Below are 25,985 nucleotides of genomic sequence, written 5' to 3'. Positions count from 1 at the left end.
GCACTGAGCTCTCTCTGCTCCAGGGATGGACACGACCTGCTGCCGCCTCAGTGAAGGTGATGGAAGGTGCGAGCCTGGAAGAAGCAGAAAACATGAAGCAAAATGATCTTGAGGGCAATTTGAGGCAAGTAATGAGAGGTTCAGAAACTGGGACAGAGCTGGGGTCAGGCTTGGAGGAGCCTCTCCTCATGTCTGAAGGAGAGGATGAGTGCCAAAGTGCAGCTGTGGCCTGCTTTGTGCCTCCTGGATGGAAAACACTTCAATAACAGCCCCAAGTGTGTTCCCTTGGTGTTTCTGAGAAAGTTGTGGTAGATTATCTATTTACTAAAGACCTTTCACACAATTTTTCACATCCAGATGAGAAAAACTGTAATAAGATATGTGTTGCTCAGGGTATTTTCACACAGTTTTTCACATTCAAAAGCCTGCTTCAATCACAAACACTCTGTCTCAGCATCAGTGGCTTTCCTGAACTGGGGCTGAAAAGCTCTACCAGTTCCCAAGCTGCCACTGCAGCATTTATGCCACAAGATTTGCTGAAGCTGGAAGAGCCCAGGGAGAGGAAGAGCCTCGGGTGACACAGTTTCACTCCATGATGAGTGCAGGTGATGTGGGTTGGGTGGTGAGGGATATAAGGGCTGTGTGAGGCTAGGCAAGGGGCTTGGATGGTGTGGCGGGTGAGGAGTATGTGGAAGGAAATGGATCAGACTGTGGGATGAAGCATCTCCTTAGGCAAAGCTTTGGCTTGAGGCAAGGATGGAGAAACTCTTGATGGATGTTAAATGTCATTTTTGTAGGGGAATGGTGCAATTTCCCCAGCTGGGAGTGAGTTCTGAGCAGCCCAGGGTCCTGGATAATCCTTCTCATGGCCACCAGTGCTTGTGGTCCTGTGGGCAGCCAGGGTCAAGTGCAGCCACTGACATCTGTGACATACATTTAGAAGTGGTTTTTTTATCCTTTCAAACCTTCAGGCCCATTTTTTTGGCTTCTGTGACTCAGCACAGGTTTTCTGGAACCAACTTATCCCAGCAGGGCTGTTGACTCTCAATCATGAAATGATGGGGAGCTGGAGTGTATTGTGTGTACAGTGCTGCTGCCACGGCTCTTGGTGTGACATCTCCAGAGCATGACAGCCACATAAATAGCATATGTGAGGAGACAGCACATTTCTGCTGCTTGGTGCATATTATTTACATACATCTCTACCTAACTGGTGGTTCTCCCCAGTTTTAGATTTGGTAAAGGCTGGAACATTTTCAAGGCACATATTCAAGCCTTTGAAAAACTGATGGGAATACATTTCCCTCTCCTGCTGCTTGAAATTTTCAGTAAACATCTATTGTTTCCTCTTGCTGGAAAATGGAATGAGGGAAGGCTTCTGAGACTGAGTTCAGGTGGGTTAAAGCTGTGAAAACATCTTGCTTTGGGTTGGTTTATCAGGCATCAGCTTCTATTGATCCACACAACAGTGAGATCTTGAGTGACATCTCTTTGGGGACAGAGAGTTCAGGGGGAAGCAAACAGCAAATGGTTTCTGGGTATCTTGGTGTCAGACTGGTTTTTTTGCAGCGATTTTGTTGCTCTCCAAGCTGTTGGCTATGTAAAAGGACTGCAGCACAAGGATGATAAGCAGACCTTTACTTTGAAAAGCTCCTGTGAAAATCACCATCTGAGCACAGAGATGTTTTCCTCCCTGAGGGGTAGGAGGTTAAAATGCTGGGATGGTGCTCAGAGGATCTAAATTCATTTGCTGCTGTTTCTTACTGAGTACCTGTGTAAATCCTGTGACCATCACTGCCTTTCTCTAAATCAGAGACACTCCCTCTCTCAGCATTTAGGACACCCAGATAGTGAGCCTTCGATGATGGGTGCCCATTCCCAGAATGGTGAAAAAAATCAGTGTACTGGGCCAGGGATAATGGGGGGAAGGAGGGGCTTCTGTCTTGGAAGAGCAGAGGGACTTCTTCACTCAGAGGTTCATGAGCTTGAGATGCAAAGAGGAGAGAGACAGTAAAACACAATTTAATGTTGCAGTGGAGATGAATGGCCTCATCTGCAGTCACCTGAAATGATCAGTCCCCTGAAAACTGCAAATAGTGATGGCAAACAGTAAAATATCAGTGATGTGGGTAGCATTGTGTGCTCTCTCTCCGGCTGGAGCTTGAGGGATTTTGCTCTAAATGAATTTTTGGTGAAAGCAAGATCTGCTCTAATTATTTTTAAGTAGTGAGGATCAGGCCTAGCAGCACACACAGTGTTCAAAATGCAGGTGGCTCCTGGCACTAATCCTGGTTATTCTCTTTACCACGGACCTTGTAGATGGGCAGAAGAGAAATAGAGAGAAATCCTCTGTATTCATGCTTGAAATGGTCATGAATTACACTTGTTCTCCTGCCCTGCTGTTTTAGAAAGAGGAATCCATTGACTCCAGCTTTGTTAGCCTGATGGCCCTGGGAATCAGCTGGTTCTTCAGGGAATTGTTTTATTGTATAATATGCCTGTTCCTATGAATCAGTTCCTTGCAGCCTCAGGAACTGGCAGGGAGGTCCCCAGCCAGCATCAAGGTGAGTTTTCAGGGTACAGAAGTGTCAAGACTGGGCAGGTGAAGCTGCCCTTCAGGCATGTGGGGATGGATGAGCTCAGCTGCCTTTTTCTGCTGGGCTGGAGCTAAAATCTGTGTGCAAATATCTGAGCTTGTATTTGTGGCTGGTTTGGGAATGTATGGGATGTACTGGGATCAGTCACCTCTGGTATGGGCTGGACCATCACCCTGCCATTTGCTTCTTGAGATCTTGTCCCAGATCTGCTCCTTCTGAGAGGTTCAATGATCATGGAAGGGAAATGGAGACTTTGAACAAGGTAGGATATGGCCTGTGACATCCTACTGACCCCACTGCCCTTGCTGGGTCTCGGATTTAGGTAACATCTGAACACAAGCTGCAGCCTGCAGGTTTCCTTTTCCCACACTGTGTTTGTTTCCAGGCCTCTCTTCACTCCTTGGGAACAGTTTTTCTGTTTTTCTTTTTGTTCTGATGCTCAGCAGTGCAGAAAAAAGTCTGCAGACATTTCTGCTGTCTCTAAAATGAGTCTGACTGAAGAAGTACAAAAGCTACAATGAATATGTATTACTGCAAATATTGAAGAAGCCAATGTCCCCTTCTTAATAGATGTTATTTCTCATTCTTTGAATGAGTCTGCTGGCCATGGAGGGCAGATAATCCACTTGTGGAATCTTTCTTTTCTTGTGTTGTTACATGATTTATAGCATCATGCAAGGAACAGAATTTGTCACCACCGTCTCAGTGAAGTACTATTGAATCTCCTGGTAGAGGTGGCTCTGAGAAACTGGGTTTTGGGGTTCAAGAAAAAATGTTTTCATATTTTTAAGTCTTTTTATTTCTTTTTTCCCCCCATTTCTCTGATGCTCTAACTGTTCACCATAGATCTGTAAAGATAATCTAGTTCTAACTCCCCTGCCTTAGGAAGGAATACATAATTGCTAAATTTTTTTCATCATCAATGTCCTAAGAGCAAATTTCACCCAATACCAGTGTTTGTGGTGCAAATCTAGCTAATTAGCCTTTGGCAAATCATTAATCAGGTGCCCATCATCCCAGGAGTGACAGCTGCATTTTTGAACCTTTGCTTTCCAGCACACTCCACAACCCCCCAGCTCTTCTCCTGCTCCTCTCCAGCCCAGGTGCTTATTTCCTGCATGAAAAAACGATTTCACATCTTGCAAAATTAATTCTCTGCTCATTATGACCTTGATTAAACAGATTGACAAGCCATGCTAAAGGTGGCAAAACAGCTCTGACATGCAGATGTCTTCACCTTCTGAAAGGAAAGGCAAAAAAAAAAAAAATCCCTGTGGGCTGTTGCTATTATGAGATGCAGGTGGCTGAGGACTGTTTCCTGCAGAATCAGCAAAAATTCTCCACATTTGGGAACAACGTCTGTAAAGTTAAACTTGTTGAAACAGCAGAAGACGCAATTATTGCCACTTGAGCTGGATTATCTTGAAATAATGAAGGATTTTTCATCCACAACTGATGCAGACTGTACTGATGCTCCAGAAGTTTGGAGGTAGAAATTGTAAAGGTAGGTGTGGCTGCTCTTTCCCTAGATGTGTTCAAGACCAGACTGGATGTGGCTTGGAACCATCTGGTGTAGTGAAAGGTGTTTTCACTTGCATGTTGATGCTCTGGACTCTCCCTTGTAAATTCATCATCTCCTAATGGTGTGTGATCCTCTCCCTCCACAAAGGCTCTCTGGGCATCACCTGGAAGGAGAATGGCATTTTTGTCTTGTTCCTTTATTGGATTTGTCACCTTGCTGTCTGCAGAGAAAGCTTCAAGCTGAAGAGTTCATCTGTGTTTTGAAGAAATAGGCTGGGAGAAGTCCTTTTTGGGTAATGCAGGTAAAATTTAGGTGGCCTTCCTTCCCAGCCTTGGTGCATGGACCCAACAGACAGGGGATTTCTGATAAGGAAGAAATCTGGCAATCCTGCTCTTGAGATGACTGTCCTCCTCTCATCCCAGGGAACCTGAGAGGAGCAGGTGTTAAGATACCATGAGATGTTCTGCAAGGACAGATCTCACCATTATTGAATTATAATTTGAGTTAAATCATGTGAAGCAGTAGGATTGGGACTGAAGGTGCAGCATGAACATCCTGGGCTTTTTTTTTTCATCATGCAAAGAGGGCAGGGATGAACACTGAGGAAAAGCTAGAGGGATGGATGAGGGGAATTTTTGGAAGGATATTTGTCCCAGACACATATCTTGGCTATCAGTAGTTCAAAGTGCAATCTTGACCCCTTTTCCAGCAGCCTTTCTGAAACACAGCTCTCAGGACAAAAAGAGAGCCAAAAAGAAAACCAAAACAAGATAAATAGGTGAACCTGCTGTATTTACTGCACTGCATTGAGATAAAGGGAGTGTGGGAAGGGCTGAGAGCATTTATTGGGGTGGGAGCCAGCAGAGAGGAGCAGAGCTGAATTTGCAAATACTCTTCCCGTCAGCTCCTGGGCTGTCCAGCTGGGAGCTTTTGCACTGATTTATTGCTGTCCTTCCTTCAGCCTTTGGAAATCAATCCACTGACAATTAAGGTAATGTCTGGTCTAATATTTATTTCACACTCCCATTAATGGACTGACAAATCCTCACTTTTTGAAGGAGTGAGACTGCTCTGTTCCACAGGAGGGCTGGATCTCTGGGTCATGCCTTTTTCTCTTGTCCCTGTTAAACCTGAGATCCCTTGTTGAAGCTTTCAGGAAAATTGCCATGCAGCACCATACCTTAGCATTGTGTTCCTGGTGAAGATGGTGCAGCTTTTGTGCTAAATATTCCCAAACATCCATTAAAGGAGAACTGGAGCACAAAGGGGTAGCCCTGGCTGCCTGCTGGGCCCCAGGAGCTCTTTGTTGGGCTGGCTGTGTACTTGAGAAAAGATGCCCAAGAGCTTGTGTTCGTTTTCTCCACCTCCTGGGCAAATGTGCCCTGCCCTGCTGTGTGTCTCTGTATGTGTCCCCAACACTGAGAAATGTCCCCAGACTGCTGGGAAATGGCTTCTTTGGGGAAAAACTGCAGATAGTTAGAGGCACCAGACCAGGGGCTCTGGTTCTCAGCGGGCAATCCACCTCTGATCTAGGATCAAACTGGTGGTGAACCCCAAAGTCCCCTGTGCACCCTGTTAGGGGGTGGCCTGCCTGGGGGGCTCTGCAGCTCCTGGGCACTGAGTCTGTGAGGGTCAATGTCCCACAGCCAGGCTGGGAGCTGCAGGCACCTGTGGGTTTGTGTGGATTACCCCACCTTGAGGTGAGGAATTTACCACTGCAGCTTCTGAAATGCTGGTTACTCCAACTCTGATGCGACATGCAGGATGGTTTGGGTTACCAAAATGACCTTTAGTTAATGCTGCTAAAAGAATACTCAACAACAACAATTTTGTCCCCATAATTCTCATTCCTCCCCCCTTTTTTTTGCCAGTTTCTAGGTCAGATTCCCCATTCCGCTGCTCCTGCGCTAGAACGGCGCTCAGGTTGCACAATTGCAGAGGAGGGAGGAATCTGCTTCCCGAATCCCGATCTCCCCAGTAGCCTTTCCCGATTCTTCCCTTCCTCCCAGCGTCTCCTGCTGGGAGCCCAGCCCAGGTAGGCTGCGGGTCGGGGGCTGCGGCAAGGTGGCTTTGGGGAGGCTGGGGGGTGCTGGTCCCTCCGGTCGCGCCGGGGGTGGGACAGGGAGGCCACCGCAGCTCCCCCAGGGCGGGGGGAGGACGCTGCCCGTGTCTCGCAGGTGCGGGCTCGCCTTCCCTTTGCTGCGTTCGGTTATTTATCATTTCCCCCCTCCTCTTTTCCTCCTTCGCCCTCCCGCTTTTCTCTTACGCAGTGGGAGCAGCCCGGCAGCCTGGCTCTGCCCAGCCGCCCTCCGTCCTCCCTCCCTCCCTCTCCCTCATCCCTCCCTTTTCCTTAAAAACGTGGGCTCCGGGGTGCAGCCCCCTGCGCCGGCAGCATCCCTGCCTGCGAGAGCAGCCTTTTCCCCTCCTCCACCGGCGGTGCCCCGGCTTTGTCCCGTGTCCCCCCATCCCCCGGCCCGGGGGTGCTGGATGTGGCCGCGGGGAGCGGAGTCTGCTCCGGAGCTGCGCTAGAGGGGACCTGCCGCAGGTAAGCGGCCGGCTGGGGTTTACTGCCAACTTCGGGCTTCTCCTGCTGTTCTATCGTGATACGGACCGGCGGGGTCGTGCCGGAGCCGCGGCGGCTCTCGGGGTCCGCGGGTGGCACTGGGGGCACAAAGCCGCGCTGGGGACGCACCGACCCGCAGGGATGGCAGAGGCAGGTGGGAGCATGCAGCCCCTGGGAGGAGGGATGGCGTGGTCATCCCGCACGGCCCCTGCGTGGGGATGTGCGCGATCCCTGTGCGCTCGGGATGCGCCAGGCTCTCGGGGTTGCATGCCATTAAAATGCTCCTGGGCAGGGGGGCTGTGTTCTTGGCAGTAAACCATCCTTCTCCTTGGTAATAAATCACCCTTCCCCGGCCTTTCTCATGCACTTGCCTTGCTCCAGTCCCGTGCCACGCGTTTGATCAGCAGATTCTAAAGCTGTCTCTTGCCGCCCCAGGTCCTTGGCGCAGGCTGCTGCTTCAGGATGGACCCGCTCTTCCCTGCCCACATTTTTGAAGACCCCGACCTGAGGAAGCTGCTGAACGACTCGTCCATGCTCAACCTGAGCTTTCTGCCCAGCAACTGGTTCAACAACAGCACGGGGGACAGTTTCCTGCCGCTCAGCATCAAGATCACCATCGTGGTCGTCTACTCCATCGTGTGCATTGTGGGGCTGGTGGGCAACTGCTCCGTCATGTATGTGATCGTCAGGTAGGACACGCAGGGAGGCTCCAGGGAAAGCTGGGAGAGGGGCAGACCTTCCCTCCCTCAATCCCTGCTGAGGGTAAAGCAGGCAGGCGCTTCCCTGGGGCTCGAGACGTGCTTTAGAGGTAACGATGTGGCATTTGTTTTATTGTTTTGGTTTTATTTGGTTTTTTTTTCCCCTTCCTAGGCTGTGGTGAAGGTTTCTGCCAGTTTTCAGCTGCCCTCTGGTGCCTCCTAAAGTTTAATCCAGAGAATGGAACAGAGTGAGCAGATCTGCTCCAAAAAATTGGGCTTTTTTTCTTCTCTTTTTTAAGGGAGCTGGATGTCCCTGGGGAGGGAATGTGCTGGGAGGATTCCACTGCCAGGGTGTGCTGGCTCCTTAGTGGGACTTCTCCTTCCTGTGCTGTGTCCGGCACCCCAGCTGTGTCTGCAGGTGCTGCTCCATCTGGGAGCTGGCTCTTTCCAAAGCTGAACCTTGTTGCAAAGGAAAGAGCCTGCTGGGAAGCTTCCTTTTTACTTTTGCAGGGGAAAGATCACAAATGTAAGTCTTGCAACCCTTTGGAGCCTGCAGACTGATGCACTTTGCAGAGTTGAGGGAAACTTCTATGTTTTGTGCTGAGAGAGGAGGGGACTTTTGCAGAGGGATAGAGCACAGAGCAGGCACCACTCCATCCTCCCTGCACACTGTTGGCATTTTGAGTGTCCCTGTCTGCTCCTGCTGTGGTTCAAACCCTTCTGTTGCTGGGAAGCAGAAACCTTGTTTGTCCTGTAAGTTCAGAATAAGTTTGTGCAGCTCTTAGGGCTGTGATTATTTTAAACCCCAGCATCCCCCTTCTGATCTCTGCACCCTGCATGTTAAAGAGGGAGCTTCCATTTTATCCACATCTTGGAGCAGATTCCTGGTGCAGGTGGATGCTGCCAGCACAGAAAAGACAGGCTGAACCTCCAACAGAAGATGAAAAGTATTTAGCAGGTATTCAGACACTGATGAGATTGTCTTGTTCCTGCCAGGAGCCCAACTGCTTCCAAAGCATCTTTCCCCTGAAAAAATACAACTTGGCTGGGGGAGATGCTGCAAAATTTGATCTTTGGTGTCAGAGGTCAGTGCAGGGTGGTTAAATCTCTGCTCCAAGGGCACTGTGACGTGACTGTTCATCAGGCTGCCTGTCTGTGCTCTTAGCCGAGGAGTTGATGACACAGAGAGGGGATTCCATTAGCCCCAGGGAGTCTGCAGATGCAGAGAGGTTTGCAGTACACAGGTGCCATGTCTGGAGAGCTCGTGTTACTGCTCAGAGTAGTAGCAGTCACGAGTAGTTTGTGGGTGTGTGTAAGTGTGTGAGTAGTGAGGCTCTGGGAGCTGCAAGTCCTTTGATGATGATGATGGTGTGGCTGCATGGGAATGCCAGCCTTTGTGCAGCAGAGGAAGGGCACCCTTACCTTGTGCATGATCCTTAGTGTGTGTGAGGAGAAGTCTGGGCAGAAATCTTCTCCCTGTCTGCAAAGGTCAGCTGGGATTTGCACAGCAGGATCCTGCTGGCCTCTGCCCAGGGCTGGGAATGGAGGATCACCATTGACACAAATGTCCCAAACTGATGACCTGGGCAGGGTGGACCTGTGCCATGGCTATGCATGAAAAATACTGGCTTCTTCTCCACACCTTTTTGACTTTGATACCTTCAAGTTGGAGAAATAGAAGTCAGGAAAAGAAAGTGGGATTTAGCACTGGAATTTCCCCTGGAATTTAACTCTTTTTTTGTGTTCCCTCTGGTTTTACAGTTTTTAAGCAACTGCAAACTGAAGACAGGTGTCACCCCAAATCTCCCTTAGGCTTTTCCATTTCTCTGTTTCCCCTTATTCAAAAACCCCTGTATATATATATATATACATGTATGTATATATATATAAAGCCAACATAAGTTTTATTTATCTGGGGACCCTTTTTGTGGGGATTCACTTCTGTTTTTTCAAAAAAAGCTCTGTGAGCCTGGAGAGCCCCCTTGGAATTCGTGTGCTGGGGAGGTTATAACTGAGCTAGAGCTTGTGTAGAAGCTGCTGTTCCCCATCCGTGTCCCCTGGGAGATCAGGACTGAGCTGAGCCCAGCACTGAGTTATAGCCAAGGCAGTGACCCTTCTTGAGCTGGTGAGTAACAATTTCTGGTTATCTCTGTCCAGGATTCTTCTCTCCTTGCCCTGTCTGTTGAGGTCAGGAGCAGGTGTGAGGATGAATTGGACTCAATATCAAACTCCTGACCCTGGCCATGCACACAGTTTGCTGCAGAGCTGCCAAGTTGTGGCTGCACAAGGAGGATGCTGGTGAACTTCTCAAACACAGGCTTTTCTCCTCAGATTAGAGCTTTGATGCTTCATGCCTTGAGTAGCACCTGGTTTGCAGTAGGTTGGAAGTTGATTGCTGGTAAGTCAACACAGGGGTTTGGGGCTTTTTCTGATAAATCTCTTTTGTTAATGGGAAAAGATGAATGCTGCACCCCTATCACTGTAGTCTGGTGCACCCTCAAGGTGGGTTTTCTTCTCTTTATTCTTCAGCAAGGATAACCAGGCTTCAGCATATTACACAGCCCATAGGAAAATGGTGTATTGCCTTCCAGAAAAAGAATGGTACAGTAATTGTTTCCTGGTTTTGAGGGAGTTGGGAAATAAAAAAACTCTAATACCAGCACTTGAGGAAGTTGGAGGCACCAGGAAAGCTAATTTTTTTGTTCCTCTTGAATGAGTTTTTTGCAGCACCAAGGGAAAAATTTTAAAATCTCCCGGTATTTCACATAAAAGTACAAATTTAAAGCCTCCTCTAGGTTTTCCCGTGTTGTAGAACCCAGCCTACATCTCTATTATATTTGGAGTGATTTAACATTTGGAATGATTAATTTATAGAGACAGTCATCATGTGACTGTCAATCCCTTCCAGTGCTGAGCAGTGCTAATTGGGTAAGATGGAGAAGGGCTCTTGTCAGGAACACGATTTCCTGGACAGTAAAGGGCCTATTGTGGGATCCTGCCTCGTCTGTGGCTTTGTTCTGCTGGCTCATCGAGGAGCTCCTCGCCAGCAGAGACGATGCCTCCCCTCCCCTCCCTCCTCCTCCTGCTGTTTGCTCTCTTCTGCATATATTTCCTGTTCTGCTTCTTAATGAATGTGAAACAAGGAGCTGAACAGAGGCTTTGGGGGGAGAGTGGGGGAAACCAGGCTGCTGAGATCCCTCTTAGATATTAACTGAAGTCTGCAAGGCTGCTTGGCCAAGGCTTTTGTGTTTAGGAAGGAAAGCAAAGGGGAAGGAGGATGTTTTGTTGGCCCTGAAGGGAGTGCTGACCCCAGTGTTGTTTTAGGGGTGTGACAGAGGCCCTGAATCCCTGCCAGCCCTCATGTGCCACGGAAGGGACAGGATGCAGCTTCTGGTCCAGCCTCTGTTGTCCCCAGCTCCATCATGCTGATGTGATGCTCAGCAGTGGGGATCTGGAGGACTCCTTTCTTCCACTCAAAGCCCGTGGGAATGCTGCCTCATTTCTTGGGCACACCTCTTTGCTATGGCAGCTCTCTGTTGGCAGCCTGGCAAAATACTGGGGATGCCCAACTCTCTCTATGGAGGAACACTTTTCAGAGCATTTTAAGCAATGTTTTAGGGAGATTAGGGCTGTCAGGGCCCTACATTTTCATCTGCTGCCTCCAGGTGAAGCTTTAGGAGGAAGGATGTGATGGGGAGGTGCCTGCCTGGGGATGCTGTGCCAGCTGTTGTTCTGCTTGAAAACTGCCTCAGTCCCTGAGAATAGGGGTGAGACCAGGTGATTGTGATGAGACAGGGAAAATGAAGTTAATGATGACATTTCAGAGACGCTGATTTCTTAATAGAAAGCTTTCTCAGGGAAAAGCCTGGACCAGCTGTGTGTCTCAGAGCTGAAATGAAGTGAGTGCCTCATGCAGTGGGGACCCAGCGGACATGAGCTGGGCCATCTGAGACCTTTACTGTCTCCAGATCTGCCTCTTGGTTTTTCCTTGAAAAATAAAATAAATAAACATCAATTGTTGCAATTTATAGAGAAATGAAACCCACACCAAGGGCTCTTGGCCCTGGAAAGTGAGTGGAGCCAGGGAAGGATGGTGAGGTGAGCAGGAGGGGATCCTGCTGTGACAAAGGCTGCAAAGAACAGGTCTGCAGCTCCCTGATTTCTGGGTCCCCATGAGCCCAGGTGAGCTGGGTTCAGCCATATGACTCATAGTAGCCCTGTCTGGCCCCTGCTAACACAGTTCTGTAGCTCCAGTGTGTGTTGGAGGGCTCTTGGTTTCACCTGGCTGTGGTGAGACGGGTGAATGGGAGTTGCCCATGTGCAGCAGTAATTCTGTGATGTTTAACATGGGACTTGGTTCCCAGTGTTTTCCAAGACTGGGCAATTCCCAGAAGCATTCTGGATGTGAGCAATCCAGCAGAGGCAGATCAGGCCCATGAGCAGGGGTAAGAGCATCGTGCTGCAGGGTGGTTGCTGATGAATGCCCTCAGACCAGAGCACCATTCCTGGTGGCCAAGCCTCTGCTCAGGAATGTGGGAGCATCTCTGTGAGCCCCTGGGTGAGCTGCTGAAGCCTTTGCAGCAGCAGGCACAGAGCCTCCTCCCTTGGCATGGCAGCACCATCCATTCTGGTCCCCAGAGAGCACCTGGAGGGCAGGGCTGGGCTAGTTTTTCAAAGCTCTCCTCCAGCCACAGAGGTGAGACTCAAGGACAAGAAAATCATCTGTCCCAAAACGTGTGCTCATCCTGGCTGGCTGCAGATTCCTTAACTCACCCCTGCTAGTCAGTCCCTGCCTTGCTGGGTAATTTATAGGCTCTTAGGTGCTGTGTTGGTGGCTGCTTTTGCTGTAGCGTCTGGCCTCAGAGTCCAGACTAATTTAAATTTGTCCTCCTCAAGTTCTATGGGTTTTTTCAGGGCCTGTTGAACCATTAAGAATAAATCACCTTGAATTGGTCAGAACTTTCAGGCTGATGGGGGCTCTGGAATGGTGATCAGAGCAGCAGGGATGCAGAGAGCATGGTGTGGGCGGGTGGCTGAGGGGACACAAATCATGACAGAACGTGCCAGATCAAATATCAGCTTCACACAACCTGAGGGTTGGGAGCAGAGATGGGAGAGAAATGGGGCTGATTTCACGACCTGAGAGATAGGAGAGAAATGGGGCTGATTTCCACCATTACAGTCTGGGAGCAGCTGAGTAAAAATCCTCCTTGAGCCTTTTCTGCTCTGTTTAGCTTTTTGGTGCATGTCCAGGGACCAGGGCAAAGGCTGTGACTGCTGTGAGATGGGGATGGAGGGAGCTGCTCAAGGTGAACAGCACTGTCTGCATCCTAATTAGCTGGAGTTACACATATCAAAATCCAGAGGCTCCAAGAGGCAGAGAGCTCCTGCAAATAATGCTCAGGGCTCTGCAGGGCTGCAGGCTTTGCTCTGGTCTCTCTGCCCCTGCTGTCTCCAGCCAGCTGGTCCTTAGCCCTGGTCCCTGCCCTGCAGCCTTGCTGTGGCTGGGTGGGAAAGAGGAAAAGATGCTAAAACAACAGGTTTGCAGCTCACCCTGAGGCTCAGCCAGGGGCAGAATCCATTCTTGTGAGAAACAGGTTCTCAAAGCCCAGAGGGTCTGTCTACCTACCTACCCTGAGTCTCCTACCCTGGATCTCCTCTCCCAGCCTGAGTGTTTCCCTCACCAGAGGGTCCCCTCACCAAAAAGGAGGGAGAAGACAAGTGCTGAGCTGATATCCAGGTGTTTTTCCTCTCAGGCTTCAGCATCCAAGAGCAAAGTATTTACTGCTGTGACAAAGGGGCAGCTGGATGGAGAGCTGAGAACCCCCCTGTGGGAGATGCTCCATTAGGAAATTACCTCCATGGCAGAGTTCAAGAAAGTGGCCCAGCAGGGAGCTAATGTCCTCCATGGAATCCACAGGCTTATCCGCAGCAGAGCTGTGTCATGGGGGAGGAAACTGAGGTGCTTCCTAAAGCCTGAGAGTTTAATTTGTCTTTTCTGTGAAGATTAAGGAAAAGAACACTCTCAGTTCTGAAGGAAAAGACACAGAGGTTAATCCACAGAGAAGTGATTGATTGATTGATTGATTTTTGTGTGTACTGAACATTCTGGAAATGTTTGGGAACATTGGTTGGTTGGGACAATGGCTGTTGGCTCTCAGCATGTTGAGAATGTGATGTAGAAGTAATTAATTGGGTGTAAATTAATTTCTCCCCCTTTCAAGAGTGCAAAATTAGCTTTAAATTCTACTGGAAGATGGGTTGAAGGAAGTGGTGGGATAGTCCTGTGTTGGAGTGCGGGAAGGTGGTTCTGCCATCACCTCAAGGAGGTGCTGAGGAAGGAGGCAAAGGAGAGGGATTGCATCCCTGCATTGAGGGGTTTTGCAGGGCCAGGAAGAGCAATTGCACCTGGACTCTGAATTCATGCTCAGAGGTGTCCAGGAGGAGTGGGGCCAGTGGGGTGGAGGGGTGTGGGAGGGAGCTGAAGTTGCACACCCTGGGCTCAGGGTTGGTTGAGATGCCCCAAACTTCTCAGTGCTGGGGACACAGGAGTGTGCAGGGAGGCAGCTTTGTCCCCCATGGATGCTGGATGGGGGTTGCAGGTTGGTGCATTGCTGCTTGTTTCTCCCACTGGTCAATGACAAAAAATCAAACAGAAGCAACCTTTAATTTTTTCTGTTTTGCAGTAAATTTGCTCACCATTGCTCAACATTGTTATTCCCTTGAGTTATAATGCCAGCAAAAGCAGTCAGGGTTAGAGGCACGTTGATGAACTGCCTCCGGCTCCAGTCCTCCTGGAAGGAGGGACTGCAACAAACTTGACCTTTGGGGAGCTTGAGCCAGCCCAGCCAGGTTTGTGGTGTTCAGAGGAAACTGCAGCTCCCAGTTGCAGCTCCCAGTTCAGAGGAAACTGCAGTTCCCAGGAGACCTTTGCCGGCACAGTCTTTGGTGACTGAATAATTTCCTAAAGCCTGAGCTGGCAATGCTTATTTTTGTGAGAGCTGATAAAACAGTGATTTCACTTCTTCATTTTAATTCCCCCCTGCTGGCCCAGGGGAGAAGGTGAATCCACTCACAGACTCCCCCTCATCCCCCTGTGCTTTGCCACATTTATACCAAGTGTAAGAATTCGAACAAGAAAGGAAAACTTGCCCAGCCTGAGATGCTGCTCAGTGTTCAGGGCACTGGAGCCTGTTGTAATTCCCCTTAGGAAATCCTAAAGCTTAAAGCCCTGGCAGCTGCCTGGTTGTGCTGGATTTGCAAAGTGCTTTTGCTCATTCATCCCATCACAAGAGGAAAGGCACTGGTATTTTTCTTCTCCTACTTTTGGTTATGTAAGTTTATCTGGGCTGGCTTTCTAAGAACCTCTGATTGATTTCTGGGTCAGGAAAAGCCTCACTCAGACTTGTGTGGGGATCTCAAAGCATTTCCAACATGTTTCTATCTGTGCTCACCTCCAAAAGCTTCCCTTGGCTTTCAGGGTCAAATGTGGGATCATTTGGTCTTGCTTTCTGAAGCTGCTTTCAGACTTCTGATACAAGCCCAGTTGAGAGCTCCAAGGCAGGTGAAAAAATAGACTTTATAGTCTGGATTGTGGCTCCCCTGTCTGCTCCTCTTGCAAACCTGGCCACGTCACCATGTGTCCCAGCAGGGTTCAGAATGTGCCAGTGATAATGTTCTGCCAAGCATTCAAATAATTTATCAAGAGCTGAAGAAGCTCAGCTTCAGATCCTCAGGGGAGGGTACAGCACTGAGAAGGGCAGTTGTGGGTTTGCTGTTCTGAATCAAATTGACAAAAAGAGCTCTTTAGGTAAAATCAGACCCTGTAATATTCTAACATGTATCAGGCTGAAAATAGTGCAGCAGTTTACGGGTAAAAGTGTTACCCTCAAATGAACTTTCACTCTGTTAATAACATCATTATCTGCCATTTTTGGCCACGTTTCTGCTGAAGCCATTAGTAGAATAAATGATGGATGAGCTGTAGTTTTAAAATTATACCTATTTAAGCTCTTATTCTGCCCATGAGAGGAATATCCTGAAGCTGAAATGTTAGATTCAGTCACAGAGTCCCTGTTGAGCTTCCATTTCTGCAGACTCTGCACGTCCCCCTGGATAGGTGATCACAGCTGGCTCTGCATCATTTCCCGAGTGTGAAAAGGACATGATTGCCATTAGAGCAAGGTGACTCTTTGGGCAGTCAATTCATGTGGTAAAAGTAATATTGAAATGACAGAAAAATCTTTGAAGTAGAGTTTGACTTGTGACTTTACCCCTTTCTTTAGAAAGATTCATTGTGATATTTTGCTTTCTGATCCAAACCTAATTCCTCACCAGTTTTTGGCCGGCCAGGGCTGGCCATGTTCCCCATTCTGATTTGACAGCTCACATCAGCCACACTCTCTGGCTATGAGCCCATACCAGATAGCTGATCAACTTACCCCTGCACCTTTGAAATCAGCTCACTGGCTAAAGCTCTCACCAATACTTATGATAATGAAGCCATAGGTAGTGAAATCTTAAGTTGGCCTCAGTTAAGTAATTTTTCAAGGAACATTCTCTGAGTTGACAGCCTCAGGCTTTCATGGTGCTCACTGGCAGTCTGAGGTCCACGGCCAGGTGGATCTCTAACCATCACTCTTTCCTGCATTCCAGATTCACCAAGATGAAGACAGCCACCAACATTTACATCTTTAACCTTGCTCTGGCTGACACCCTGTGCCTGATGACCCTGCCCTTCCAGGGAACAGACACATTCCTGGGCTTCTGGCCCTTTGGCAATGTCCTGTGCAAGATCGCCATCTCCATCGACTACTACAACATGTTCACCAGCACCTTCACGCTGACCATGATGAGTGTGGACCGCTACATCGCCATCTGCCACCCCATCAAAGCCCTGGACATCCGCACGCCCCACAAGGCCAAAGTGGTCAATGTCTGCATCTGGGCACTGGCTTCTGTCTTCGGCATCCCGGCCATGGTGATGGGATCTGCAGAGAATGAGAACAATGGTCAGTAAAACTGCATCCAGCGGGAGGGAGGTGCTGGTGGACAGGAGAGGCCAGGTAGCAAAGGGAGAGGGTGCCAGTTTCATCAGTGGGATGAGGTCTCTGCTCTAAAATCATCTTAACTCTTCTTTCTGCTCCTGCTTCTCTGTATCACTGCTACTGCTTTTCTAGTGTTAAACATAGAATTAGAATTTCTAGTATTAAACATAGAATTAGTATTTTCTAGTATTAAACAGAATTGTTATGTTATGTTGAGAAAGACCTCTAAGATCATCAAATCCAACCATTAACCTAACTAACCTAAACTAATCTGAATGTGCAGATGCTTTTCTGCTTGATCTGCATTTGCCGATCTTCCTTTCAATTTTGTTTTTTCACTCTTGCAGAAATTGATTGTCTAATTAAGCTCCCTTCTCCCGTGGACTACTGGGATCCAGTGTTTGGCATCTGCGTCTTTCTCTTCTCCTTCATGATCCCCGTGCTGATCATCACCATTTGCTACAGCCTCATGATCCGGCGGCTCAAGAACGTCCGTGTCCTCTCGGGCTCCAAGGAGAAGGACCGGAACCTGAGGCGCATCACCCGCATGGTGCTGGTGGTGGTGGCAGTCTTCATCGTTTGCTGGACTCCCATCCAGATTTTCGTGCTGGTGCAGTGCCTGGGTGCCAAGGCAGAAAGCGAGCTGGAGCTGGCCATCTCCTGCTTCTGCACTGCCCTGGGATATGCCAACAGCAGCCTGAACCCTGTGCTCTATGCCTTCCTGGATGAGAACTTCAAGGCGTGTTTCAAGAAGTTCTGCTTCCCCACTGCCTTCAGGACCGAGCTCCAGATGTCCAACAGGATGTGCAGCATCGCCAAGGATGTGGCCTATGCCTGCAAGAACTCAGAGGGGACTAACAATCCAGCATGACTAGGCATGGAAATCCCCATGGTGGCTGTCGCCCAGCAGAGTCCGACCACCCCCACGTCAGAACTAACTCAGATAACGGCCCTTTAGCAGGACCTCAAAACTGAGAGGTGAGAAACCAAGGAAACCATTTTGGGGGTTGGAAAAACCGGATGCTGCGAGAGCACACGGAGAAAATCAGCCCAATTTGATGCATTTTTAATTCCAGTGCATCCCGCACTAAGGAACATGTTTGAAATCAGCCTGTTGATTCCTGTGAAACCCTGGGGGTTTGCAACATTATTGAGAGTTTGGGAATCAAGGGTTTAAAATAGGCGTCGCTCCTGGGGCTTACACGTCTGCTGCTGGGAGACAGACAGAATGTGAACTCTTGCATTGCTTTTTTCCTCCCTGAGTGGAGATGTTATAACAGCTCGCGTGGCTCACCAGGCTCTCGTGTGCGGGTTTCGCTCCTGTGCCATTGCTCTGAAATCAGACTTTGCTGCAGCCAAAGTGGGCAGGAGCCATCAGACAAAACCCAAGATCATCTCCAGGATGAGTCATCGCGCAGGGAAGGATGCGGGGAGGGAGAGGAGGGAGCTGACGGGAAGAGAAATTCAAACTGCCTTGGAAGGACAGCGCCAGCTCCTGCAGATGGGATCTGCAGCAAAATCCCCCTCTCTGAGAGGAGCAGGGGGGGAAAATGGACTGTCAGAACTGATGATGTAGCTCCGAAGAGGAGAAAGAAAAAAGACTGAGGAAATTAACACAATTCCTCATTTACATGCTGCTACTATTTTTTTTTTTAACTCTGTATTTCCAGTTATTATTTCCAGTAATAATGGACAGAATGTGTCTGTATATACATGTCTCTAGTGGAATAGGTGCAGATACTTGGTAGGATTTCACCCTGCCAAGCATGCCTTGGGCATCTTCCTCAGTGAGAGGAGGAAGGAATGAAGTGGCCTATAGACACATGTATTTATGTATAGGGGAAAGCCATTTTGGAGAAGTCAGAATGGCAGCTCTTCCAGAAGACATGGACATTCCTGGTCAGAGGAGGCAGCCTAAACCAGTCCCACCCGCTCCATGTGGGGTAAGCGGGGCACAAACCATACAAAAGGTGGGGTTCTGCTGTTTGTTTTGTTATTTTTGTAACTGAAATGAGATCCACGATGCTGAGAGCATGTGGGAAACGCTGCCCAGGTACCACCCCTCCTGCCAACTATGGATTGATTTTCCTCTCCCAGAGTAGGCTAGAGCTTTGTGGAAAATGAAATGTCCTGTCACTTCAGTCCGTAACAAAAGCTTCCCCCGAGAGTTTCACCACTGAGTGCCCTCTGTGCTGGGGAGGGCAGCAGGCTGGGATTCTCCCTGTAGCACAACAACCCAGGGAAATCTGGGCAGTGGTGGCCAGTGGTGCTGATGGGGGAACAAAGCACCAACCTCCACCTGGAGATGGGAGGTCAATTCCAATGTGAGAACCAGCAGCGTTGTGTGGACTGTACAGATTCCATGTGAATATATTTCTTGTGCTCTGGTCTATGAGATTGTGTATTTTTAATGTATTGATTTGCCAATATTTTAATGCTGTCATGTTCTTTATATATGCTGTACAAAGGAATCGAATGTTATATTTCTATGTAGAGTGTTTCCCTCATGGTTGGGCTTAAACTATAGACTCAATTCCAGTGTCCCATGTGTAGGACCCAGATCCCTTGTGAACTGCTCAAGCTGGGAGGATTTTGATGCTGATTAGCATTTGATTTGGAATCTGGATGGATACCAGAGCAAACTTTGCAATTAGCACTTCCCCATACCAATCTGGAGGGAGGAGGAAATCTGGGCACTTTAAGCACTTTGTAGTGGGTGTTAATCCCTCACCATGAAATCCCATATAAATCCCAGGCATGGGAAGAACAACTCCTTGAGAACTGTGCTGCATCCATGCCTTTGGAAAAATTGGGTTTGGTGCGATGTAATTTGTGGTAAATAACAGTGCTGGGCAGTGAGTGACCTTGGGTCTGCTCAGCTCCTCTGCTGTGGGATGGTCTGATGGGGTCTGGGAATGGTTTGGGCTGAAGCTGGGAACTGATTGTGGGGCTGTTCTTACCCTTAGGGAGCGGAAGAGCATTTATTAGTGGCTGGCTAAGGCACAGCCACCCTCCCTTTGTCGTTCTTGGCTGGGTTTTTAAATAGATTTATGTCCTCTGAGAAAAATATACCTGTGTTTGGCATTTTTTAAATATGGATTTTGTTATAATGACTATGCTGCAACAATCTTACATAATCAAGCACTCAATAAATGTGTGTTTACCAAGCTTTTGGGTATTTCCATGGCCCTTACAGTGAATGTGTTTAGGCATTCTGTTCAATGCTCAGTGAAGTTTATTATAAGAAGAGCAGCAAGCACCTGAAAGCAAAACTTTATTGTACTGTGCCTCTGGAATTACAGGCTCATGGTCAGCTGGATGGCTTTAGTGCTGGCTCTGTAATTCCCTTTGGAAGTGGTTGTGTTGGTGTGATTTCTTCAACTGCCGCAGTGTAAATGACAATTAGGTGGCTACTTGTGTGCTTTAATAAAGGAAAATAAAAACACCTTTGCTTTGAATGGTACTCTGAAAGATTTAACTGGGTGGATCAGGAATGTCTCAGCCCATCCGTTTAAGTGAGAACTGTGGGAACTTTTGTTGCACAGACAACTTTGTCTGCAGTTATCATAGGAACAGAACATGTGAAAAGGCTGGGAAATTGGGTCCCTGGGCCTTGCAAAGGGCAGCTGTGATATGCAGGCAGGGCAGCAGTGCAGGCAGCTGCCTGCTGTTAGAGGTGAAGTCTGCTGAAGGATGAAAACAAGCTCTTCCCACATCCTCTCCCCACAATTCCCAGGATTTATGGGGTTAGGCATGACCTGGGAGAACAATAAATCGCAGAACTGCTCTGGAAATAATGCCAAGGCCATAGTCTGTAGGTAAGATGGATCAGCCAGTGAGATGTGCAATAAGGAAAGCACTTTCTCTCTGCACAGAGATCAATATTCCTACCCAAGCAGGTAAAATATCAGGAGAGGGTTTTTTATTAGAAGTGGTGATTTTCTTCTTAAAAAAGAAAAAGTAAATTGGTGAGAAAAAAAATGGAAATCTTTATTTTTCTTCTAGTTCAGTTAATTATAAGTATCCAGGGGTGAGTTCTTATAGCAAAACCATAAACCAATGTGCTTTATTCAGTATTATGGGATTTATTAATGTACTAAGTATTCTCTCTGCTGCTGTTGGCTGAAATCAAGGGCTGGAAAAAGCTGAGGAATGGATGAGCTGGGGACTGAGCTCTTCCCCAAGCAGCTCCTTGGCTCTTGGTAAACCTAGGCAGATCTCTGGCTTTGCAAAAGCCACATCTCCCTTCCTCCCCCACAGCCAACTACATTCCCCCCTCCATGAATTGCAACTTCTAACAGCAGAAATAAAGAGCAGAACTTTCACTGACGTTTGGATGGACAACACCCTCAGGCACATTGTGGAGTTCTTGCTGTTGTTCTGTGCAAGGCCAGGAGTTGGACTCTGATCCTTGTGGGTCCCTTCCAGCTCTGGATATCCTGTGCTTTATGGTTTTATGCCATGGGCAGAGCTGAGCTGGGGAGGTGCTGAGTTACCCTGCACTAAGCTGCAGGTCAGACCAGGGTTTGTTGGTTTGGGTGAGTATTCAGCTGAAATCCTCCTCCCCAGGCCCATTGCTTATAGGAGCCACAAATCCTTTCCTCTGCTCTAAATGCCTCTGTTCCCCAAAAAGCCTGGCCCCCAGGGCTGAAGACAACTTCAGTAAGTGGGAGAAACTCCAGCTGCAGAAAGACCAAAGCTGGGTTGGCCCCTTCTCCACAGCTTGAGACTTACCCTGATGAAGACACTGCCTGATGCTGAGCAGTTTCCATATCTGTTTTTCTAAGATTATCATGAGGAGCTAGACTGCAAATACATATTTTTATTTTTTTATTATTATATTTTCCTTTTTTTTTTTCCCTGGAGAGTTTAGCTAACTCTTGAAAGAGTTGTCACTGGGCTCCGATCTCTCTCTGGATACTTCGAGATATCATTTCTGAGTAGGACAATGTGTGAAGAGAAGGATGCCTCTCACCCTCCAATGCTTTATAGGGAAGGTGGTTGCTGCCTATAGTTAGAACTTCTTTTTTAAATGAAAAGGATCTCCAGCAGCAGCTGGTGTGGGTGCAGCCTTTGATATCTGATCAGAAGAGAGACTCAGACTGGCAGCAAAGCACGCTCTGCCAGAGAAAAACCAGCTTGCTTTCCCACTCATTTTGCTGTGCTTCCCCTCAGCTATTTTTGTGGATATTTATGCAAAACCAAATTTCTCCTTCCTTCAGCAGTAGAATCTCCTTCGGACACATCCCAGGCTACAGCCCTGACTGTGCATTCATCTCTGTGGCAGCAGAGCTGCATCTCTTTGACTTTGCAGAATTAGTTGGTAATTCACACCCCTGACCTTCACCTCCCAAGCCCTGCCCAGGGCTGTCTGAACGAGCAGATCTTACTCCCTGGCCTTCTCCTTTGCTGAGGAGAACCACGGAGATGGGAGGGATGGAGGGTAGAATCCAGCAGCAACAGCTGTAGGAGGGAAAGTTGTTCCATCTCCATGGTGAGAATTGCCTGTAAGGTGGGGAGGCTGAAAAAGGGAGAGAAGAGAAAAAAAGGGACATATTGGAGAGAGTACAGAGGAGGCCATAAAGATTCTCCAGGGGCTGGAGTGTCTCAGCTACAGAGAGGCTGAGAGAGCTGGGGGTGTTCAGCCTGGAGAAGAAGAGGGTCTGGGGAGACCTTAGAGGCCCTTCCAGGGCCTAAAGGTGCTCCAGGAGAGCTGGAGAGGGGCTTTGGCCAAGCACCTGGAGTGACAGAGCAAGGCAGAATGGTGTCACACTGCCAGGGATCAGTTAGATCAGAGCCTGGGAAGGAATTCTTCCCTGTGATGGGGTGAGGCCCTGGCACAAGCTGCCCAGAGAAACTGTGGCTGTCCCTGAATCCCCAGAAGCGTCCAAGGCCAGGCTGGAAAGTCTGGTCTAGTGGAAGGTGTCCCTATCCATGGCAGGGGGTTGGAAGGAAACAACCTTTAAGATTCCTTCCCACCCAAACCAGTCTATGATTCCATGATTCTATGAAATGGAAGGTGCACTCGAGGTGGGAAGAGCAGCCCATAACCCAAAAGTCCTGGTGCTTCATGAGGAACAGAGATGGACCATAGGAAAGCAAAGCATGTGCAGCGTGATGCTGATGGATGTTTGGCACAGGGGATTTTGGGCTCCTCTTTGTCATGTCTGAGCTGCTGCACACCTATTTTGAGTGGCCCACAGTGGCTGCATGCACCTTTGCAAGAGGTGTTTTAAGATTTTTTCCAAGCAAAGGGATTGTTATTGGAGTGCCTGCTATTAACTCCAAGAGCCCCACAGCTCACAAAGTCCCTTTGTTCCTGCTTTCAGCACCCTGAAGCAGGGATAGATTGCATGGTAGAATGAAATAATCAATAAATAGAGCAACATGGTTTTGTATCTTGGCAACAATGATGCTGGTGAGCCATGAAAACTGACTTTGCTCTCTCTCCCTCAGAGAGAGAGAAATGCCTTCTGGCTGCAGGGAAGGAGCAATGCAGGCTCTCCACAGTGCTGGGGACACAGACAGCCCCTTCCCCCACATCAAGGTCTCTGCTTCAGCAACCCAAAAACTCCCTAAATAGTCCCTGGGTTAGAAAGTGCACAATGATCCCCATCCCCACCTGGGATCACCTTCACCCCTCAGGACAACATCTCCCCTGTTTGGATTCACAGAATCTCACAGAATGGTTTGGGTTGGAAGGGACCTCAAAGACCACCAAGTTCCACCCACTTGCCATAAGGAGGATTCATGGGAATGTGGTCTTCCTGTGGCTGAATGGCTGGAAGGGTCTCTGGAAGGAAATCATATCCTGTTCAACCAGCCCATTCTTGCAGCAAAAGGGGATTTTCCTCCAGTATATGTTATTTCTCAGAGAGGATGGAGCTTCATCTAGGGTTAGGGTTGAGAGATCTAAAGGGCCTGGAGCCCCAGGAGCACTCGTGCTGGAAAGGGCCTACCAAGGCAAACGTGGCAAGGTCCCAGCCTTGCAGCTGCCACACCTTTCTGACCTGGAGCCAACACAGGGGTGAGCACCTCAGCCCAGGGCTGAGCTGCCATCAGGGGCTGGGTCAGGCTGGAAAGATCTAAAGAGCCTGGAGCTCCAGGCACAGTGGGGCTGCAAAGGGCCTGCTGGGGCCATGGTGGCAGAGCCCTAAAATTGCTGCTCCTGCATCTTTCTGACGGGGAGAACCCAGGTAGTGTGCTGGGGTAATTAACTAGGGTTAGGGTTAGGGTTATGCCTAGGGTTAGCGTTGAGAAATCTAAAGGGGCTGGAGCTCCGGGAACACTGGCACTGGAAAGGGCCTGCCAAGGCAAATGAGGCAGGGCCCCAACCTTGCTGCTGCCACACCTTTCTGACCTGGACCTGCCACAGGGGTGAGCACCTCAGCCCCAGCCACAAGCTGCTCTGTGGGATGGGCTTGCGGTTCAGAGAGCTGTGGAGCCTGCAGCTGCAGGGACATTGGCACTGGACAAACCATTGCAAGGGCATCCATCAGGGCAGGCTGCTGTCAGAGACTGGAGGTTGCCTGTCTCAGAACATCTTGGAACAGCAGTGCCTGGCTCTGCTGTGAGGGGCCAGCCAGGCTTTGCTGAAGGTGAGGTCTTTAGCACCCACTGTACCCCAGAGCTGCCCCAAGGCCTGGCTGAGCTGTCAGTGCTGGACTCTGGGGTGGCCAAGGTGCTCACCTGGGCTCTGACTGGCCAAGCCACCATCAGTCCCAGCTGAGGAGCAGCACATGAAGGCCATGGGGCTTAAAGGGTGGAGCACGAGGTCAGCCCATGGTCACAGCCTAGGAGCTTGCGTGGAGTTCCTGTCCTGACCCTGCTGCAATCCTAGGAGGTGGGAGCTCTACATGTGTTTTCTAGCTCGCTTCCTTCTCTCCTTTTGCCTATCTCTGTGCCTCCCTTTCTTTTCCTACTTCTCTTTGCCTGGAACTTTTGGGTAAAATAACATTTCTTAAGTTTCAAGGTTTTTCCTGGTTGGGCTAAGTTTATGCCAGGTAAATGCTAAATTAACACCAACTACTGCTCTGATAAGTGGTACAATGTTGAATTCTGTGCTGTATTTCATTCTTTGCCAAAGATGTTTGATTTTTGAGCTTCTGCTTTTAGTGAGGAAGATTTAGTGTGATTTTTTAACCACTTGCCTATATCTGGTGGGGATTTCTCTTATGCGTCAAGATAGTGTAATAGAACTGTGAGTTAAAACCCTGGATCTGAGTGCCCAGGGCATAACAGGTGCCTCCATTGCAAACTGAACACATTTTCAGCTGTGCCACAGATGACTTTAGCAAGTCATTATCTTCCCATAGCCTGATTTTGGCTGCATTAGATCACCTTTTCCTGGCCACAGGGAGGGGCCCAGGCAGAACCTGAGCTGGCTCTCTCCATTCAATAAACATCAGTTTTTCTGTGTGTTTCCAGCCTGTCATGTGCAGTTAATGCTTCAAGAAAAGCTCATGCCATGCTGATTTCATTCAGTAATGAGGAATAAAATCAGAAGCTCTGTAGTCAACGTGAAATTAAGATTAATGGCTTTTCAGCTTGATTTCCTCTGTGTGAAACAAACCCCGTATTGTGATTTGGCTATTTCATGTTTTCTCAGTGTTAGGCATTAATAGTAACTTCTCCACATGCACAGGTCATTTGCTCACATATTTTGGGTTTTCCCTCATCTCAGCCTTGCACTGCTCTTGTTTTGGTTAACCACAGAGGAAATCATAGAATCATAGAATGTGTTGGGCTTGAAGGGACCTTAAATGTCATCTATCCAACCTTCATGCCATTAAAATTTCTGGAGAAAATCACCTGCCTCCGGGGACCCAGTGTAGAGGAGCAGAAAATGAGCCTAGCCCCTGGTGCTGGTGTTTGCCCTGCATTTCTGTGGTGACTGAGAGGGTGGTAATGGAAAGCAGAGCAGGGCAGTCCCTGCAGTTTGTTTTGGCCTCTGCACTAGGGTCTAATCTGCATGTGCTTGGCTGGAAAAATACTTCATGTTCTGGTGAGTGTCAGCGATGCCACCGAGCCCCTCTGTCTGCAGCTATCCACCAGGATTGTGTAGAATGAGCTCAAGACCAGGCTGGATGGGGCTCTGAGTATTCTGGTTAGTGGAAGATGTGCCTGCCCATGGCAGGGGGATGAAGCTGGATGATCTTTAAGGTCCCTTCTAACCCAAACCATTCTGTAATTCTGTGATCTTGTGGTTCTGTGATTGTACAAGCTGTTGGCTCTGACCTGCCCCATCCATCATGAAATGGTGGCCATCAGCTTCACATCCCAGCTCCTGGTCAGCCTGGATGAAGGAGCTCAGCTGGGTGTGCCCACGACATGAAGGATCCTGCTGACTCCATCACACAGACAAGGGAAATCTAATTACATCCGTAAGATTTCCATCAATGCTGAGCAGCAGCAGGCTGGGTCTCAGGGGAGATTTTTCATTGCATTGAAATCTGACTTTATTAATTACCAGCCTCTGATCTCATTTGAGGGTTAAGTTTATGAAACGGAATCCTTATTTCTCTGATTTCCTTATTCAGCTGGTTTATTGAGTCTTGT

The 25,985-nt window shown here is 48.6% G+C and overlaps 2 protein-coding genes across 5 annotated transcripts in view; both read left to right on the top strand.

Annotated features, from left to right (window-relative positions):
• Positions 1–4,973: 4,973 nt before the first annotated feature.
• Positions 4,974–19,872, top strand: OPRL1 (opioid related nociceptin receptor 1). Of its 3 annotated transcripts, XM_085078893.1 has the most exons (6): positions 4,974–5,110; positions 5,991–6,154; positions 6,390–6,664; positions 7,118–7,371; positions 16,036–16,391; positions 16,775–19,872. In XM_085078893.1, exons 4-6 carry the CDS (start codon positions 7,145–7,147, stop codon positions 17,296–17,298), a joined length of 1,107 nt encoding a protein of 368 aa, XP_084935019.1. In that variant the 5' UTR covers positions 4,974–5,110; positions 5,991–6,154; positions 6,390–6,664; positions 7,118–7,144; the 3' UTR covers positions 17,299–19,872. The 3 variants fall into 3 exon arrangements, with proteins under 3 accessions (XP_084935019.1, XP_084935020.1, XP_084935021.1); XM_085078894.1 differs by lacking the exon at positions 4,974–5,110 and having other exon boundaries at positions 5,858–6,154; XM_085078895.1 differs by lacking the exons at positions 4,974–5,110; positions 5,991–6,154 and having other exon boundaries at positions 6,260–6,664.
• A 3,835-nt stretch (positions 19,873–23,707) lies between these two features.
• LOC146428630 (uncharacterized) overlaps positions 23,708–25,985 on the top strand; it is a 41,002-nt gene continuing 38,724 nt past the window's right edge. For both annotated transcript variants that reach the window (XM_085079211.1, XM_085079210.1), the window contains exon 1: positions 23,708–24,270. The gene's annotated coding sequence lies outside the window, so the exon portion shown is untranslated. The remainder of the gene's footprint in view (positions 24,271–25,985) is intronic.

Source organism: Lichenostomus cassidix, chromosome 20, assembly GCF_008360975.1.
Source record: "Lichenostomus cassidix isolate B80296 chromosome 20, HeHo_3.0, whole genome shotgun sequence".
In the NCBI taxonomy this organism is placed as follows: domain Eukaryota; kingdom Metazoa; phylum Chordata; class Aves; order Passeriformes; family Meliphagidae; genus Lichenostomus; species Lichenostomus cassidix.
Note: the sequence above shows the minus strand (reverse complement) of the source record. Positions and strands in the feature narration are given on the sequence as shown.